Source organism: Ursus americanus, chromosome 6, assembly GCF_024610735.1.
Source record: "Ursus americanus isolate L20-20 chromosome 6, mUrsAme1.1.p, whole genome shotgun sequence".
Taxonomy (NCBI): Eukaryota; Metazoa; Chordata; class Mammalia; order Carnivora; family Ursidae; genus Ursus; species Ursus americanus.
Genome location: NC_142132.1, coordinates 3,125,227 through 3,139,966, shown reverse-complemented (window position 1 = coordinate 3,139,966; position 14,740 = coordinate 3,125,227). Strand labels below are relative to the sequence as shown.

Sequence of the window (14,740 nt, the reverse complement as noted above, 5' to 3'; positions counted from 1 at the left end):
GCAGATGACATGATACTCTATATGGAAAACCCAAAAGAAGCCACTCCCAAACTATTAGAAGTTATAGAGCAATTCAGTAATGTGGCGGGATACAAAATCAATGCTCAGAAATCAGTTGCATTTCTGTACACGAATAACGAGAACGAAGAAAGAGAAATTAGGGAATCCATCCCATTTACAATAGCACCAAAAACCATACGTTACCTTGGAATTAACTTAACCAGGGATGTAAAGGACCTATATTCTAGAAACTATAAATCACTCTTGAAAGACATTGAGGAAGACATAAAAAGATGGAAAGATATTCCATGCTCATGGATCGGAAGAATTAACATAGTTAAAATGTCCATGCTACCCAGAGCAATCTACACTTTCAATGCTATCCCGATCAAAATACCGATGACATTTTTCAAAGAACTGGAACAAATAGTCCTTAAATTTGTATGGAACCAGAAAAGGCCCCGAATCTCCAAGGAACTGTTGAAAAGGAAAAACAAAGCTGGGGGCATCACAATGCCGGATTTCGAGCTGTACTACAAAGCTGTGATCACAAAGACGGCATGGTACTGGCACAAAAACAGACACATAGACCAATGGAACAGAATAGAGAGCCCAGAAATGGACCCTCAGCTCTTTGGGCAACTAATATTTGATAAAGCAGGAAAAAACATCCGGTGGGAAAAAGACAGTCTCTTCAATAAATGGTGCTGGGAAAATTGGACAGCCTCATGCAAAAGAATGAAACTTGACCACTATCTCACACCATACACAAAAATAAACTCCAAATGGATGAAAGACCTCGATGTGAGACAGGAATCCATCAAAATTCTAGAGGAGAACATAGGCAGCAACCTCTACGACATTGGCCAAAGCAACCTTTTTCATGACACATCCCCAAAGGCAAGAGAAACAAAAGATAAAATGAATTTATGGGACTTCATCAAGATTAAAAGTTTCTGCACAGCCAAGGAAACAGTCAGAAAAACTAAGAGGCAGCCCACGGAATGGGAGAATATATTTGCAAATGACACTACAGATAAAGGACTGGTATCCAAGATCTACAGAGAACTTCTCAAACTCAATACACGAGAAACAAATAAATCAAAAAATGGGCAGAAGATATGAACAGACACTTTTCCAATGAAGACATACAAATGGCTAACAGACACATGAAAAAATGTTCAAAATCATTAGCCATCAAGGAAATTCAAATCAAAACCACACTGAGATACCACCTTACGCCAGTTAGAATGGCAAAAATAGACAAGGCAAGAAACAACAATTGTTGGAGAGAATGTGGAGAAAGGGGATCCCTCCTACATTGTTGGTGGGAATGCAAGTTGGTACAGCCACTCTGGAAAACAGTGTGGAGGTCCCTTAAAAAGTTAAAAATTGAGCTACCCTATGACCCAGCCATTGCACTACTGGGTGTTTACCCCAAAGATACAGACGTAGTGAAGAGAAGGGCCATATGTACCCCAATGTTCATAGCAGCAATGTCCACAATAGCTAAATCGTGGAAGGAGACGAGATGCCCTTCAACAGATGACTGGATTAAGAAGCTGTGGTCCATATATACAATGGAATATTACTCAGCTATCAGAAAGAACGAGTTCTCAACATTTGCTACAACATGGGCGGCACTGGAGGAGATAATGCTAAGTGAAATAAGTCAAGCAGAGAAAGAGAACTATCATATGATTTCTCTCATCTATGGAACATAAGAACTAGGAAGATGGGTAGGGGAAGAAAGGGATAAAGAAAGGAGGGGTAATCAGAAGGGGGAATGAAACATGAGAGACTATGGAGTCTGAGAAACAAACTGAGGGCCTCAGAGGGGAGGGGGGTGGGGGAATGGGATAGGCCGGTGATGGGTAGTAAGGAGGGCACGTATTGCATGGTGCACTGGGTGTTATACGCAACTAATGAATCATCGAGCCTTACATCGGAAACCGGGGATGTACTGTATGGTGACTAACATAATATAATAAAAAATCATTATAAAAAAAAAAAGTTTTGAGGACCCCCCCCAAAAAAAAAAAAAGAAAAGAAAATCACCTCATCAGCCCCTGTGGGAGGCTGATGACCTACAGTCCACCTAGAGAGGATGTAGAAAGCAGTCTTGGGTTGGGTGTTCATGGTGGGAATGTGTAAGTGGCCACCTGCACGGAGATGAAAACGGCTGTGTCCTTAAGGTAAGGGAGCTCTAAGCAGCCAGTCGGCCTCCAGCAGGGCTGAGCTTGGCCCCACCGCATAACAGCCCAGCTGGCCATCCTCCGAGGCTGGGGGAGGCAGGAGAGAGGATGGGGAGGAGAGGGTGAATGTGGCGTACAGAGGCCGCTCCGCACGGCTCTGGGGTCACGCCTGCTCCCTGGAGAGGGCCGTGAATGGGAGAGAGCCATCACCCTCTACTGGCTGCCTTTTGGGCCACCTGAAATGATGGTCCAGCGCTAAGGACTTAATGGACACTTCAACCTCCAGAAGATCTATTTTCCACATCCATGTATGTTAATTATTGTGAGCAGGTTTTACTGCATTTTAGAATGACACTTAACTGAGAGCGTCAGCCCCTCCTCGAAAGGAGAGCAGTGTCACCCTCCGATTCTGTGCAGGTTAGGGTTAAAGGCACTGTCGCTGCGAGCTGCTCAAACTAATTAATGCATTTGCTCCCTACATGGTGAAATTGAGTTTTCAGATACATTTATAAAACGATGTGCTTGATTGCTAAATATTGCATTCTTCAAGCTATTTTTCCTAATATGTTGCACGGTATGGACAAGGTGAGAAATTATTTCCCATGAAAAATTGACAGTGAAGCTGCAAATGTTTGATAAACTCTGTGCTAGTGTACAGACATACGGTTGTTTTAATATACGACACTTTTATGTCTGGGAAGGGAGGTGCTGGGTGCTGTGGCCTGTGATCCTGGTGCTTGTCGGGGCTGGCGCGGGAGGGGCACCCCGGCTTCCCAGGAGCGTCTCTGCCCCAGGCGAGCTCGCACACACACCTCTCACCCTAGCCCTCCAGGTCTGGTAACGTTCCAGGCTCTCCTGGAAATCCCGCGGCATCACAGAAACAAACCCCGACTCCGCGCTCTCCCAGAAAGGCAGGAACCGGGCCTCTGCCTCCTGCACAGTCTCCACCACGGCCGCTCTCCCAGCTGCTTCTCCAAGACCAGCGCCCCGAAATCGCTTCCTCCCCAAGTCACCACCTCCTCCCCATCACCAGGCAGCCTGCCTTCTTTTTTCTTCCTCTTTTTGTTTGTGTTTCTGTTTGTTTGTTTTTAAGTGAGGCATAACAACAGCAGCAACAATGATAATGATTAACAGTTTGATTTCAGAACCCGCTCTGAAGAAATCACAGTAAACAGAGTGTGTTTGCCTAAGGAAACCCTCCGAGCAATCAGCCGGTAACACAACTGCATGTGCTAATGAACCCAAAGCTGTTAATGTGGTTTCTTCAGTTAAATTGATTCATGAATTTTGAAGAGAACATTATCTAATGAATTTTCTTTGAATAGAAAGCAATTAAAAGGACAAATCAGTCTGATTAACCCCAAAGTCACCTCCTGCCACAAATGGTGTACAGTTTGAAATTATATCATAAAAAACGAGAGCACATTTGCTATCTTTTTGCCCTCTACTAATCCATGTAAATTAATGAACAACAAAGTTAATTTCTTTGATGACCCTGTTCTAGTATCACCTGGATTATGCTGATGTTTAATTTGCTTAATGTTATAATAAAGACTAAACAGATTTTTTTTTCCAGTGAAGTGATTATCATTCCCTTCCGTTAAGAAGTGATTTTTATTATTTAACACGCATGTAAGGGTGTGTTTCCTTTAAGAACCAAATCGCACTTTGCCAGCTTGGCACCGAGTGTAATCAGTGCTATTATGGACACAGTCTGGAACGCCGCTGCTGCCCGGGGAAGCCTTCCCTTTGTTGTTGCCCCCGGGAACTCCCGCCCCCGGAGGGCTTGGTGCCCCCGCCGTGGGGGACGTGGCTCCGTGTCCAGTGCTCCTGAGCCATGTGTTCCCTTTGGAAAGACAATAGGTATCGATTCAGACCAGCCCCCTCCACATCCCTGGGAAGCCACTCTAAAACCTGACGGCAGAGGGAGAGAACATTCTCATGCATTCACCTGTTCATTCCTGCGGCGGGACGAAGAGCAAATGCAATTTGATGGGGTTAGTCAATTAAAATGGGAATAAGGTTATTTTATTTTGCAGCCCTGTTCATTACAGATGCCTGGAGCCAAGGTCACCGCCAGCCCCACGGACCGTGGTGTCCGGCACTCTGAGCCTGCTTGATGCAGGATGTGGACAGCTAGCATAAACTCACAGCCCAGCCCGTGGCTCCTTTCTCCTTCTGTGTCCCAACTGAAGTTGGAAATCAACCAGCGGTGTAAGAGGTTCTGAAGTCAGTAGGCAGACAGGGCCTTCTGTGCTTATTAACTGAGCTGCTTACGCATTGACAGACGCAGGTCCTGGAAGAGAGAGCCTCACGCAGCCCTGTGTGGAACCAGGGGAAGATGAGAGGAAGCTGCAGGTCTGGGGTGCACGGTTGTGGGATACCTGCGAAGGGGCCAGCCCGCGTGGTGCCAGGGACCAGCTGAAGGGACCGTGTGTGAAGGCCGTGCTTTAACTGAGAGTAGCACCTCTATTTATGTGGCTGAGTTTCCTGTGCGGGACTGGCAGCCCTTTACGTCGGAGTTGTGGGGGCCGTTGGTCCACCTCATGTCACTCTGTGTTCTGCCTTTCAGATTCATTCACTGCACAGGTGTTGTGGAAGCTGCTGGAGGCTGTGAAATTTGGAGACACGGTTTCTTACCAGCAACTAGCAGCCCTGGCAGGCAACCCCAAAGCAGCACGGGCAGTGGGCGGAGCGATGAGGAGCAATCCTGTAAGTGGCGGTCAGCAAGATGTCAGCTTGGCCACGGTGGGTGGGTGGGCCTTGGCGCTGCACTTGGGGGCCGCGGGCCGCGTGAGGTAAGGGTGTCCTCCAGGCAGCCGGAGCAGCGCTGGATGGGGAGGAGAGGAAGCACTTGTGATGTCCCCCCTCCCCAAACAGGCATGGGCAGCACTGGTAGGTCTGCGCCCCTGCCCCCATCTTTGATGAGGGTGATCAGAAAGCTCTCACTCAAAGCACCCCCTCCATGGCTGTTGGAACCACAGGAACCCCTTGTCAGAGGCACGACCAAGGAGGACGGAGCCTGGAGAAAGTGGCACCCGGGCATTCATTCATCCAGTAACTGGGTGTACGGGCTGCCTTGCGGGTGCCAGACGCTCTTCCACGGGCCAGGACTACAGCCAGAAACAAAGCAGACAGGCTGCCCGTGTGGGTCATCTTTCTGGAAGGAGACACATACCAGGGTGCCTGACCCCTAGGGAGGCTGGAAATCTGACACTGGCATGCACGGGGGTGATTCACCGCGTTTGGGTGTGTCTTCCCCAAGGGGTGGCTCCATCCCCAAGCCCTTTTGTGTCCTTGTCCCTCCTGTGCCTCTGTGTTCAGATTTTGCAGAAAGGGAGGTTCACTCCAGGCAAAGCCTGACTCACCATGGGGTGGCCACGCGCCTGTCGTCCCCAGCAGGACAGAGGACACACTCTCGCGTGGACCGCAGGCCAACCTGTCTCAGAAAGCAAGTCCACGTGAGCGGGGGAAGAGGCCATAGTGCCCCCTGTCCACAGAGCAGCCAGGTCCACTGGGGGACCGTGCACAGCCGAGTGAGACCCGGAATATTCCTGTTCTCGTTAGCCCCATCCAGTGCCTGGCCGGGCTGCTAACACCTCCGTGACCTTTGCCCCCTGGAGCCGTGGGAGAGTCTATGACGGCATAGAAGCCTGCCATCCTATCAGGAGGAGGACCTAGGACCGTCATGTCCTGGGATAGGAAATTACTAGATCAGATAGACCTCACTTTTTGGAAAATTGCTGTAGCTTTGCTGTATATTTTTAGAGTCATTTTCATCCCTCTTCACCGGGGGGAGGCAGCGTTCGCACAGCCCGGCCTGCTGCCCTTGCCGCTCGCTCCCAGCTGCCTGAGGGCCGAGCCCCGGCGTCTCTAAGAGACGGCGTTTACAGACTGCCTTGTTTTTGTCTAAGAAGTGGCCCCGGCAGGTTCGTAGGGGATCGCACTGTCTTGTGTATCTAATCTGGAGAGTTCTCTGCTGTATTGAGATATCCCCGACGGTCCGGAGCAGTGTGTGATGTGGAGGACCGGTCATGCCCATCCTGTGCCTCTCGGCGCCCCGCGACCCCAGCGACAGTGGCTCGCGAGCTCGGCCAGTGTTCTGTTTCTCAGTGGTTGTGTTTTCAGTGCAGGGTGGCCCGCCATGTCCTCCGGGTCGTCACTGCCACGCACCAAGTGCCCGGGTTTACCCTGCATGCAGCGTGACTCTGAATCAGATTCCAGTGTGATTTTTTTTACGTTTCCTAATGAAGTTTGAACCGCTTCATTCCTTGGGAGGGCCACGTCCTCTCCCAGGTGTTGAGCAGCTGGACTTTGCCCAGGCTAGAACGACGGCTGGGACTGTGCAAGACACGGCTCCCTGTCATGCCTTGTGAGAAGCGCTCTGGAAGCTAACAGGTTTCTGCCTGGCCTTCCGCATCCCACAGTCGCTGTGTCCTGTGCGAATCCTCCCTCTGTCCCAGATCTTCGTCCCTACTTCAGGCCAGGTGTCTACTCCTCGTGCCCTTTGTGGAGACTGGGTCACTCTTCTCGCTCACGGAGGTGAGATTCAGTTCCCACCGTGTGCTGCAGGCGGGGGTGCCGATCCCCCCGCCAGGTGCACACCTCCCGTCTGGTGTTCTGCAAACGCGCTACCGGCAGGCGCGCAGACAGTGGCAGCCCCTCACCTGCCTTGTGTGCTGACAGCAGTTTCTCACTCTCTGCGGTGGAGACGCCGGCACTGTTCAGCGATCATGCTTGTGGCAATATTCAGAAACATTTATTGTTCGACAAGCAGCATGACTCTCTCCTCCTGCTATTAATCTCTATGAATGTCTCTGTTCAAATATGGCCCCAGTCACGGAAATTTATAAAATCGGATCTCACAAGGCTTAAAACTCTAATGTCCATAAAGTCCACGTATTGACTTCCCTGTCTCCCCTGTCTCGTGCCCAACTGGAGAAGGGCCATGAGGACCCCAGGCGGGAGGACCGAGCAGGCTCCTGGCCCCTCTTCTTGGTGCCGTCCTGTGCCAACAGCAGCCAGGCTGGGGGCGAGCCCTCGGGGCCGTCCATGTGTCAACTCGTGCCCGGCCCCTCGGCCCGAGGTGGTGGCCGAGACGCTGGCGGCTGCAGGACCGGAGCGGCGCCTCCCATCGCGGCGCTAGACCTGCCGGAGGTGCTCCTGCAAGGAGAACTTCCCTCGGCCTCCCAGGGAGCCCCGGAGGCCTCGAAGGGCTCCCCTCAGGTTGGTTTAACACCTCCTTGGAATGGACCACGGAGCACCCAAGAGGCGACCCAGGAACCTGCGGGGGAAAGGGGCCACGACCGATGTGGACGACCCACGTGGGCGCCCCGTTTCCTTGGCGCCGGCAGCCTCCCCCCCCCCCCCCCCCGCAGCTCCGGCACGGCAGAGCATGTGGAGGCGCGCTCGCCGGTCGCCTCTCTGCTCGGGCCGAAGAGAGCGGTTGTGCGTTTCCGGAAGGAGGGCGACGAACGGGCTTGGCATGTCTCCGGGCGCACGAGGCTCGCCGCGCGTTAATTCCTGGGCGGGCTCGCAGTAGACGGGAGCACGTGCGGGTTCGCCTCACGGCCTTGGCTGCGGGCGTGGGGTCCTCTCCCCGCCCGCGGAAGGCACGGCTGCCCCTGGGGGTTGCGGGGGGTCTTCTCCCGTCCTCAGCCCGTGATTCTTCCAAGTTTTCCACAGAGGGCTTGCTGGCCCGGGTGAGCCGGTTCGGCAGGCTTCCGGAAGGTGTGCGCTCCCACCCACCACGGAGGAGGGTCGGTTTCCTGTTAGATCGGGTGGCAGACGCCTCGTGGGCGCCCCCCGCAGAAGCACCCTTCCCCTCCTCAGAATTTGCTAAATGCAGTTCAAAGGCGATCGATACGTGGCACAGAGAGTTTCCCCACTTTCTTCTAAACAAACGCATTCCTGAGGAGTGAGTTTACTCACAGATTGCCGTGAGCGCTAATGACCCCCCGAGTCTCGTTCTGCCAGTCACCCGGATGGCTGTTGATAAAGATTTAGCATCATGTTCTAAGTGTCAGGGCTGTCAGTGGGGCTGAACCATTTGACCAGAAGAAAAAACGCACAGGGAGCTATTGATTACAGCTTCTCCGTGTCACTTGCTCACCAGGATTTAGGTATTGATGAGGCCGCGAGTGAAAACAAGCGCTTTCCCTTGTGGGCTACTACCACAAGAACAAAGGCGAAGTTGGAGAAAATATTCAGCCGGCACCAGAATCAGAGGGATTCCATTATTGATTGAAAGGCCCCTTCGTGTTATTTTTGTTGGAGACAAATCTATGGGTTTGGAAGTTTTATAGCATTTGAGAAAGGGTCCGTGTAAGTGATGGATTCACGCATTGGGTGAATTAGATTGCACAGCATGAAGATTTCAATGCAGCTGTGATATTATGAGCTGCTTGGTTATTGATAAAAATTACATTTTATGCAGCACAGGGCTTTAAAGGAGAGGGTGTAGGAGGGTACAGATCCTTTGAGATGTCCTTAGGGCCCAAATAAATTTTGGCAGCTTTTGTTCGTTATTTTAGTAGTCTGAATCTGCCACCAAAATTAACACAAACAGAGCAGTGGTCCCTGTTTCTCGTAGAGAAAACAGTGCGTCTTTGGTGAGTCCCCTGCTCCCCATCGCTGTGCGCACAGGGTGCAGCCTGGCCGGGGCGGTCAGCATCGCCGTCCTTCGCAGGACACGCAGGGCCGGGGAGTTCCTAGTCGGCCTCTTACAATTCCACAGCTCCGGGAGCGGGGCAGGGAAACCAAAGCTCGCTCGTGACGTCTGCTGTTAGGTAGGAAAATGGAATTGGTGCCTAAATGTTTGCGAGACTAACTTGAATTCAATCTTTCTCTCTTTATCAGTCAAAGCTTAAGTCGTGTGTATTATCTGATCATGTCCTCAGAGAAATTATTAATGTAACTATTGTATCGGATCAAAACCGTCAGTCAGAGTCGATATTCCATTCTGAAATTGTCTGTTTCTCCTTCCAAGGTGATGGGGAGTGCAAGCTGCTTGTGGGATGGGGCAGTGGAGTTGCTCTCAGTCTGTGAAGCGACACTGAGAGGAAACCAGACCGCCCACCCCACCCCCACGCCACTGCTCTTCCTGAGGCTGCCCTGAGACGGCATGCGTTCCCATGGCAACCCAAACTTCCAGTCAGAATCGGGATGTGTGTGATGTGGGAACAGTCAGGTTCTCACCACCGAAGCCTGATGACCTGCAGGGCTGGCCAGCACTCCAAGCTGTGCCCAGCGATCCCCCTCGGGCTGCTGGTGGAACAGCGAGACGTACGGGCGCCGGCTTCTGCCTCCGTTGAGCTGGAATCCCGTCTTTGCCTCTAAACTGCCGCGAGAACTTGGGCAAGCGATGTAATGTGACCTGAGGCTGACCATGCCTGGCCTGGAGCTTGTCAGGGATGCGTGATGGGCCACAGCGGGCACAGAGCACGCTCTCCCCGGTGGCCTTATTGAGTGCTGCATCTGGGATGGAACTGGGGACCATGCCATCTGCCCAGGGACAGGTGCAGCTCAGGGCCCACTGAGGGGACACTCCAGGCAGGTGGGTGGGTTTGTGTGGTGAGCTGAGACGATGATGGCCAGAGGGCGGCCAGATACCATGAGAAGAGCCCCCGGGCATGTGTGCTCAGCCACTCTTCTAGAAACTCACCCGACTGGTGGCTGGTCGCTTTGTCCAGCTCGGGTCTTTAGAGTTGGAGCTCGGGGGTAGGGGACGTGGATCTTCTCTCTGTTGAGCTGCAGTCAAGGGAGACTGAGGAGCCCTCCCCTTCTGGGACGCTGCAGCAGGGGCCGTTTTCCTTAGAGGACATTTGGAGCCCGGCAGCCGTAGGTGAGTGCAGCGGGACAGGGACAGGACGGGTGCTGGGCGCTGAGTGGCCCCCGGGACCTCCTGTGTCCCTTCCGGGGCTTCTGAGGAGCTGTGCCCTTCGTCCTGCCCCGCTCTGTCTGTGGCGCTGAGGCAGTTCCTGTAGTTGTGCTCACTGACCGCTGCGGTCTTGGTGGCGAAGCCGCTGCACGCCGCACGATGATGAGAACCGCCACCAGCACGTCCTGAGCCTTCAGTGACTGACCACCTGTGCCCCTCGCCCCAGGCAACACGGGGCCCCTGAGGAGTGAGGGCTGATTTAGCTGGGGCTCCTGGGCAGGCCCTCTCCTCAGAGGCTTGAACTCTGCTGAGAGTCCACCACACGTTCCCTCCTGGGAAGCCCTCAGGTTCTGAGTAACTGCTTGTTGGGATCTTTAAGCAAAATGACCATTCATCTCCCGGAGCCCCTGCAGTGGGAACGCCGCGTGCACCCTGGCATTTGGTGGCCCAGGCGTGGGGCCGTCCTGCTGTGCTGTATGCTGCCCATGGAGGGAGCTCCACAGCCCGAGACACAGTCCTGTCCACTCCGTGCTGTCCATCCCTTTCCTTTCCTCCTGTGTTCTGGGCCAGCTAAGAAATGGATAAAGGACATCAGGGCATTAGCTTTATTAGGATTCAAAGCTACACTAGAGAGGTGGTATGGCCATGGGGGGCTTCCCAGGACTTCGCCTGGAATCAGACCCCCCTGTGCTGGTACCAGCCTCGGCAGGGGTCGGTCCTGCTGACTGCATCTGTGCTGTGGGGCAGACAGGTCCCCCCTGCAGGACCTCACAGGGTGCTGAGCTGGACGTTCTCATCCCTTCCTCCCGGGATGGCTGGTCAGTGAGTCTTCCTCCCCTCGGGCAGGGGGTAAAGGATGGAGGTGGGGAAGGCCAGGCATGTCCCTCCTACCAGTGGGCGTCCCACCACGTGGAAATCAAAAGCAAAGGCAAGGCCCACTGTGCCCACGCTCCACCGTGGACTCCATCCTGAGAACAGACACTGAGCAGCTCTGCCAGTGGGTGTCCTTGGAGCTGCCGTCTGTATGGCACAGGCCATGGGAGGAGGACGGAGGCATTCCCCTGTGCACAGCTGCTGAAAAGGGGCCTCCCACCCTAGAGAGAGCAGAGGTCTCCTCCTGTGGCAGGATTGGCTGCCAGGAGTGTGCCAGGAGGTGGGATTGTTGGCCTGTGTGGCTGTGGGAATAATGACCCACCCGCGTGACTGACCCCCCTTGAGCAGCACGTGAGAGCCCGGCATCCAGTACTAGATGTGGAGTATGAGACTCCCACGGGTCTGAGCTGTGGTGGCTCCAGGCAAGGGCAGAATAACTTGTGGGACACTGGGGGAGGGTCCTGTCCTTGGGGCAGTCAGTGTCTACTAGGGAGACCTGCCTGCAGTTTGGGCCCTCTTCCTTTGGGTCCGTGGGCCGGCCTGCGCTTCCCCTGGGACCAGGGTCACAGCGTGCTGAGCTGCCAGTAAGTCGGAGTGGCGGGGTTTGGTGAAGGCTCAAGGTGCACAGAGCCCCACCTAACTTTTTTCCTGGTGCGTCTCAGTGACACACGGCTGCCCCTGGTCCCAGCAGTGGATCCCTTTAACCATCGGTTGGCTTTTCCTTGTAGGATTGTGTTTGGGTTTGTTTTCATCATAAGGTGACTTTGCTTTTAGTGAAGCCATTCTGTTGACTAAGGCAAGCACCTAACCACTCAGTTTGTCTCCGGAGGTGAGAGGCTATTTGAGGCAGGCGGAGGGGTGAGGGCGGGTGTGGCCCTGGGTCTGGAGTCCTGAGGGATTGTGGGGGTGAGTGGTATCCAGGGGTGGGGTGGTGGCAGCAGTGGCCGCTCAGGTGAGAACAGATGAGGACTGGAGCTTCTCCAGCTTCCCAAAGTATCCCGGGACTGATGAGGGGAGACAGACACTCCCGGGGCACTGCGTCGCATGAAGCAGGGTCAGCAAACCTTTCCTATAAAGGGCCTGATGGTAAATAGTTTAGGCTTTCAAAAGCAGCCACAGATGGTATGGCTATACTCTAATAAAACTTTATTTACAAACTAAAGGGGGGCCTGTAGCAGCCGGTTTGCCAACGCCTTGTATGAGTACGGTCTTCCCTGAAGGTTCCTGTCACTTCTAGAGGTGTTTGGGAATTTTGCATACCATCCCATAACTTGGAAATATAGTTTTGAATTTGGTAAGCAAACATTATCAATTTCTTACCAAAGGCAATTTTCTCCTCCCAGATCCTGGTATAAGGGGATTCTCTGGTATATGCCATACATTTGCCTTGGGGCACAGTGTCACTCCTTGGCCCATACCGAGACCCTCAGAGACCAAGGGGTGTGCAGCGCTCAGACAGCCAGCTGGGGGCCTGCATGTGGCTGAGCCCCTGCTAGGTCACTTGTGGTCAGGGGCCTTGCCCTTGACCCCAAGAGACCGCGTTGGCCCAGAACCCAGACTGATGGTGGCTGGCTTCCTGTTCTGCAGGTACCCATCCTCGTCCCGTGCCATCGAGTGGTCTGCAGCAGCGGAGCCATGGGCAACTACTCAGGAGGACTGGCCACGAAGGAGTGGCTGCTGGCCCACGAAGGCCGCCTGTCCGGGAAGCCAACCTATGCAGGGGTGTCCCATCCAGCTGGAACCTGGCACGGGGCGCAGGCTGACACCCCCGACCCCCAGCGTGCTGGCTGGAATTGAGTACTTGCCAGACTCAGTCTTTGAGCGACACGTGGGAAGTGGGGTGTGTGGCGGTGCCACTGTATTAAAGGAGCTGGACGTGTCCTGAGGGATGTGGAGTGTGTGTTCTCTCTCATTTTTACATTTCACAGCAGAGCGAGTTCGGAAGACTGGCCCTTGTTCGTACAGTGCGTATCCTCACGCTGCTGTTCCGTCTCTGAGGTCTGTTAGAGCAGCGGTGAGAAAGCGGGGGGCCTGGCGGACACCAGGGTAACTGTCCTGGAGGGCAGAAGCATCTAGCACCCACGGGGCCCAGTGGCTGCTCCTGCCAGCGCCCCGGCCCCTGAGAGTTCTGTCGCGGGCTGAAGCCGCATTTGTGTCCCTGAGAAGCTGGCCTCCCCGGCCCACACCCCGGCTCCCCCGTCCTCTCAGCTGTTGAGGCTGCCAGGCTGGCGTTTTCCACTCTAAAAAGCTTCCCTGAAAGCAAGGGGCGGCCTGGAGGTCATGTTTACGGAGGTTTGCTAGCTTTGCTTTTCTTACCGCCAGAAAAGCTAGGGCAGGATGCATCCATTTTGGGTTCTATCAGCCGAATAGAAAAGAACCGCCTGGCCGAGCGAGTTGGGAAAACAAATAGCTCTTTGAGGTGGGTTTGTTCGCAATGGCTCCTTTATGGGGGTCTTGCCTCGGGCCCCAGCCCTTCTGACACAGTTGACCTTCGTGTGCCCTGAACAGAAGGTGACAAAGCTTGCTGACCTCTCCTCGCCAGCACCCCAAGACCAGCCTCGAAGTCAGAGGTCACACAAGAAGGTGGGTCAGCTCCTGTCCCCAGGGGCAGTCCGGAGTATTTCCAGCATCCACCAAGGACCTCGGTCTGACACTTCATTACCCTTTGTCATTTTAGCTTTATAATTAACTATCTGAAAAGCATAAGGGGAACTTGTAGGTATGCATGTGGGTAAATAAAATAGAGCCTATGGTCTATGGAGAGAACACACCGCACCCCGCTGTGCAGTAGAAAGCTGTATTTTTGTCGGGTTCCTGTGACGACGTAAACAGCCGCGAAGCTCAGGTGGCTTGTACGTGTCACTGAACGCTGGGCCAGATATACAGCCCGTGATGGGCACACTCTTGGTGTCTCCGTGGGAGAGCAGAGGGGTTCATTCCTGGGTTTCTGACGTGTTGGGAAGACGAGTGGGGGTCTGGGACACACTTTGCATTTGGGGGCTGAGGAGGTGGTCGTGTTGTAAATTCTATAAGGAAAATGCTTTTCTCCAGGAACTGACGGTCACCAAGAAACATGACCACCCTCTGCCGTTCTGTTCTGCGCTGAACAGAACAGAAAACTCTGGTTCTCAAAGGCAGGTTCTCCTTGCGGGCCTGGGTGTGGATTTCGTCTGAGTGCTTTCCAATAGAGGGCACCATAGCAGTGCACTAGGGCTGTGGCTGGGAGACCCCCAGCCACCACTGACTGTCTAAGGATGGATTTGAGAGTGGGGGCAGGGTGGAGCTCTCCCAGCGGCTCTGGGGTAGTCCACGGAGCACGAGGTGCCATCAGTGATGCTGGCAGACCCTGGCGATACTCCACGTGTCCCGTGCCACCCGCATGCTGGGCACACAGGCCACCTCCTGGGCTGGGAAAGTGCGGGTCCCCTACGCGCCACATGCCTCCTGCTGCAATCTCCAGGTCCCCAGGTGGGCTCTGAGGGCGGGTCCTGGGCGGGACAGCCACCTGCTGTGCGCCTGCAAGGGCCCAGCCCCTGGCGGGGCTCAGCCACATGCAACCAGGGGCCCACCCATCAGAGCAGTCCGAGGTGACCCTGCGGCTCCGCATGGCCTGGCACCGCATGTTTGGGCCATGCCGTTGGTGCAGTACAAAACCGCGTTCTGTTTTCTGTCTCCCAGGGCTTCCTCGGCCCTGTCAGAACAGGCTTGATATATGCCCCGAGGTTCCCACTGACAGAGGCAGCAGCCGGGCTCCAACCGGCACGGCTATGTACCGCTCCAAGGACAAGCTCTG

At 54.2% G+C, this 14,740-nt stretch overlaps 1 protein-coding gene across 3 annotated transcripts in view; it reads left to right on the top strand.

Moving 5' to 3' along the window:
- Positions 1-12,836, top strand: part of MGMT (O-6-methylguanine-DNA methyltransferase) — a 294,215-nt gene extending 281,379 nt beyond the window's left edge. For 2 of the 3 annotated variants that reach the window (XM_045809502.2, XM_045809501.2), the window contains 2 exons: positions 4,768-4,907; positions 12,535-12,836. In XM_045809502.2, coding sequence (XP_045665458.1) covers positions 4,768-4,907; positions 12,535-12,744 — 350 coding nt within the window. In that variant the 3' untranslated portion in view covers positions 12,745-12,836. The remainder of the gene's footprint in view (positions 1-4,767; positions 4,908-12,534) is intronic. The other variant, XM_087862566.1, reaches the window with a different exon arrangement.
- Positions 12,837-14,740: the final 1,904 nt, after the last annotated feature.